The sequence below is a fragment of the Adiantum capillus-veneris genome, chromosome 17, assembly GCF_014529385.1.
Source record: "Adiantum capillus-veneris isolate H3 chromosome 17, ASM1452938v2, whole genome shotgun sequence".
NCBI lineage: Eukaryota > Viridiplantae > Streptophyta > Polypodiopsida > Polypodiales > Pteridaceae > Adiantum > Adiantum capillus-veneris.
The window spans coordinates 16,036,886-16,041,616 of NC_140947.1; the positions used below are offsets into that span (position 1 = coordinate 16,036,886).

Here is a 4,731-nt window from a genome sequence, read left to right on the forward strand (position 1 = left end):
ATGTCCAAAGCCAAAAGATGCATTTTTCCATAGAAGAGAATGCATGATTGAAGACTGTAAGATATGTGGAGTCAAGAGGTCAAAATTATGTTGCTTGGAGACAGCAAAGCCAGGTAAGAGTACTACTATGAAAGTAATTGCATATATAGAAGCAAAAGACAAGCATGGAAACAGTAAAAGAAGAAAAGATCTTTTGCATAAAGAAATTAATGTTCGGAGTTTCTGCAAATCTTGAAGACCAAGTTGAAGCTCTACATCACTCACAACTATGTGTTGTACGTGGTCATCTCTCAGCTACAGACAACTCATACACTAGGAAACATACAGCTAGGTACTCGAAAGTTGCAGAACTCAGGTCATAACTGCACTGCCCAACACTGGCATGCTGCAGTCTACTGATACAGATAGAGTTGTGACTGACATAGCTAGAAAAATATTAAAGAAGATAAAGAAGATAAGAAACAACAACATTACTAACTCAGCTTGTGCTACATCTTTCAAATTACAACATAATCTCTTTAGTTACAACCGCCCAAGGCTTTATATCAGTTAACTGCAGTGGAATGCCCTATTCACATGAGTTGTGGGCTGGCCTTTGGGCACCAAAAGAGTCCTTTAACATAAAATACTAACTTCCCTAAGGGGTGTTAACACCTGGCACAGCCCGGTGGCAAAAAAGTTTGAGGCAAAAACTTTTTGACATGAATCCATTACATCCCTTGATCATAAGGCAAAAAGGTGAGGGGGTTGTAATGAAGTTCAGGACCTGGCAAAACAAGGGTTACAAGTAGGAAGCTGCAGGTGTAGTGTTGAAAAACACTATTAGTCTATCATGTCAAGATCAGGTTGGGGTGGTGCCTCGGTGGGTACTGCCATAGAGTGGCTTTCATCAATCAGTACATCAGTGGGCTGCATAGGTTGAGCTTCTTTAGTCGGTGGAGCAGAGACCTGAATCGAGCTTGCAGTAGACAAAATATCATGTACCACTTCTGCAACAGCTGTAGTGGGGTCAGTAAACTGAATCTATGCGGGCTTCTCAGCAGTAGGAGTGGAGTCAAGTGGTGATGGGGTTGGTAGTCTCTTGAAAACAGGCATAGTATCCTCAGTCATAGTGTCTTGATCTATACTCTGGGCTAAAATTTGATTCTGCTCAGTAGACTGTGTAGACAGTAATTGCCTTTGGGCCTTCAATGCATTCATTTCCTTCTCCAAGTCATCATACTGAGTCTTTAACAAATTGTATTCCTTACTAGCCTCTTCTCTGGCAAAAGTGTGGTAAGGTAAGCTAATCAAAGAAAACATCTTTTGCTTCAGCTCCACCCAGATAAGCTCACCCTATCTTCTGACATCGGATTTCAGAACTTCCACCTATGGGGTGGACAAATAACAACCATCCACAACTAAATCTTCCTCAGACATGTCTCTGAGTTTTTGTTCCACATCCTTGCAGGCTTCACCCTACTGAGGAGAAGGCTATTTTCAGCTTGAAGTTTGGCATGGTCCCCATCCAATAAGTCTATATGTTCTGAAAGTGTGCTCAACCAAGTGTCTCTCCATTCTTTCATCTTCTCAGCAGTGCTCTCCCTCTTTTGCAAATTTTCCTTGTAAAACCTCATGGATTGCTCAATTTTCTCTAGTTTCTCCTCCAAATTGCTGACTATCTCCTCCAAAGTGTCAATGAGTTGTGCATCCTTCTCTGATCTAGTAGAAATCTTCTCCAGTTTAGCTATCTTAGTCTGTAATTGAAATTTTTCCCTCTGCAGTACACTGAAGTTGACCTGCTCTTGGCCAATGAAAGATTTTACCATTTCCAGGGCTGAGTAGGCTTGGCCTAGGGAGGCCTCATTGGCAAAAGTGGTCAGCAATTTCTCCTGTTTGGTAGGGGTGGGGGTAACCTCTGAGAAAGTTTCAGTTCCTTGCATATCCAGCTTCTTCCTCTTGAGCTTTAGGGAGGGTTTGGTGGAGAAAAATATTTTGGTGGGTTCCTGGGGGGTGGGCTGTGGGGTGGTCAGCAGGGTGTGTATGTCCTCATCAAAATTGAGATCTAGGTTTTGCCATTGAACATCAGTAGTGTGTGGTTGCGAGGACTGTCCCCTGGGAAGGCCATGATACTTTATGTTATCCTGCAACAGCTTAGTTCTGAGCTCTCTGATGATCTTTTCCTGCTCAGTCTCCTGAGAAGTGCTGGTAGTTGTGGAGAGGGTGCCATCCTTGTTGATTGTAGACTGATGCATATTGGGAGTAAAATGAGGGCTGGACACCATCAAGGTAGTCATTCCGGTGGCATAGTGGTGCAATGCAGTAAGAAAGGGACCAATTTTGGATGTTCTGTCTTTTCTCTTCTTCTTCTGGTATAGTTTTGTGTTCAGTCGGATGTACAAAAGATTAGCCCATCCAATCTTTCTGCCCTGTTCAGTTGCCCTGAGGATAGCATAGTTTTCTTTGGATATATACTCCAGCTTAACCAAGACACAAACTCTTTCCACAAACCACTTAATTTGCTGATTTCTATGAGGATCCTGGATCCTACCGATGGGGTAATAGTTCCTATCCCCTTGTGGTTGCCCAAATTCTGTGCCCATCATATCATCCGTAGCCTTTGGGATCTGGTTATCCTCTTGCACATGTAATTTGAAGATAGCTCCTACCAGCTCAGGTGTGAGCCAATACCCGCCACAAATGTTTCCCTTAGTACGCTGAATATGCAAGAGAAAGCTACTCACCGTGGGGTTGTGTTTCCATTGCTTCCAAGGGAGCTGAGCATAATTCAAGAGACCGATTTTTGTGAGGGAGTCCCTATGAGAGGGACTCGAGCAGTCCAGCTCCTGTTTGAGGTCCAGAAGTGTGTAGGGGCCAAAGTTGTCGTCTACAGCTAAAAGGGTAGCAGCCATAGGGGTGGAAAGTTCTTCCTCGATCACCACATCGGGGGAGGCTGCGGGTTGGCCCTGCTGTTTCATTTGGCGAAGGGAGCGGCCTGTGACCATCTTCTCGGGCTTCTCTCGCTCTGGTGAAGGTGGGCTGGTGTCAGGTATTGCAACAGTAAGAGGCTTTTTGGACATGGTTGAGGGGTGGAAATAGGAGTAGCAGAAATGGCGCAAGGACTAGAAAGCATGAGAGAAGATGATGGGGGTTTGTGGGGGGGGTACTGGGCTGAGGAGGGACAATTTGAATTTTGATGCGGGTGAATGGGACTGTTTGGCTGTAATGAGATGAACATCCGCGGAGGGGATATGATCAAGGGTGGGGTTATGATGAATATTCGTTGATGAGGCCTTGTCAGTCATATCAGAAAGGTTAGTTTCAGCTAGGTAAGGCTTCAGTCGGTAGCCATTTACTCCTTTAGGGAAAATGTGGCCTCCAGTATCTGCCAGTAAATAAGTAGACTGACCCAATTCTTCTGCGATCTGAAAAGGACCCAAATATCTTAGCTTGAGTTTCCCAGGCCTTTTGCCCAGTTTACTATTGTACATGAGGACCCAGTCCCCTTCAATGAAAAATTTATGCTTGAGGTTTCTATCCATCCATGCTTCCCTCCTTCTTTGGATAGCTTCAGTCAGATGGGCTGCCTGAAGTCTATCTTCTTCTAATTGGAGTAGTTGGTGTTGCCTGCAGATGGTGGAGTCCTCCTCATTCAACTTGTACTGAACTGCTATTCTGAGGCTGGGAATAACAAATTCCATGGGGACTATAGCCTCCAGCCCATAGACCATTCTGAAGGGGGTCATGTTTGTACTGACTTTGTAAGCTGTCCTAAAAGCCCAAAGAGCAGAATCCAACTTGGAATCCGAGTCCTTCTTGTTATCTTGGACCAATCTTCGTAGTATCCTGATCAGGGTTTTGTTGGTTGACTCAGCTTGGCCATTGGCTTGGGGGTAGTAGACAGTGGATTTCTTGTGGATAATCAAAAGCTATTCATTTAACTTGCTGATGACCTTGTTGATGAAATGGCCCCCCTGATCTAAGGTGAGCTCTACTGGGCACCCATATGTGGTCATGATGTTTTTGTAGAGAAACTTGGCCACACTCTCAGCTTTGTTGTCCTTTAAAGCCTAAGCTTCCACCCACTTGGTGCAGTAATCTGTAGCCACAAGGATGTACCTATTACCTGTGGATCTAGCTGTGGGCTTGATAGGGCCCACAAAGTCCAAGCCCCATTTCTAAAAAGGCTCAAGGGGAAGGATTGGTTGCAGGGGCATCCTATCCACATCCAAAGGCCTATCATCATGTTGGCAAATAAGGCAGATCTTGACAAAGGCATGTGCATCCTTGAAAAGTGAAGGCCACCATAAGCCAGCTTGGAGGATCTTCCTGGTAGTCACCTGTGCTAAATAATGGCCCCCTACATGAGCTTCAGTTAGTATAATTCTTTGTTCAAAATGGGGTACACACCTCCTTAAAATCTGATCAATGCCCCTTTTGTAGAGTATTCCCATGATGACTTCAAAGCTTCTGCTTCTCCAAGCCAGTTTCCTCCTTTGCACTATTGGCATGTCCTTTGGTGGAGTACCTTCCTTGAGGAACTGAAGCATATCCTCCAGCCAAGAATCTGCAGGATCCAGTAAGTCAATTGAAAAGAGTTTGAATCATGCAATTCATCTATGGTGTCAGTGGGGACCTCTCCACGGAGTATTATACTCAAATAGTCAGCAATAGCATGCTCTTGCCTTGGTCTATGTATTACTGAATAATCAAACTCCTGCATGAGTAAGATCCACCTTGCAAAATTGCCTG

General features: G+C 44.6%; 1 protein-coding gene across 1 annotated transcript; it reads right to left on the reverse strand.

Annotated features, from left to right (window-relative positions):
- Positions 1-614: 614 nt before the first annotated feature.
- Positions 615-3,303, reverse strand: LOC147436853 (uncharacterized). The gene has a single exon (XM_086485793.1). The coding sequence runs from the start codon at positions 3,057-3,059 to the stop codon at positions 1,401-1,403; it is 1,659 nt and encodes a 552-aa protein (XP_086341919.1). The 5' UTR covers positions 3,060-3,303; the 3' UTR covers positions 615-1,400.
- Between the last annotated feature and the right edge of the window lie 1,428 nt (positions 3,304-4,731).

Excerpts from the sequence above, each read along its gene's own strand:
- LOC147436853 (XM_086485793.1), bottom strand. The coding sequence starts at position 3,059 with ATGTCCAAAAAGCCTCTTACTGTTGCAATACCTGACACCAGCCCACCT.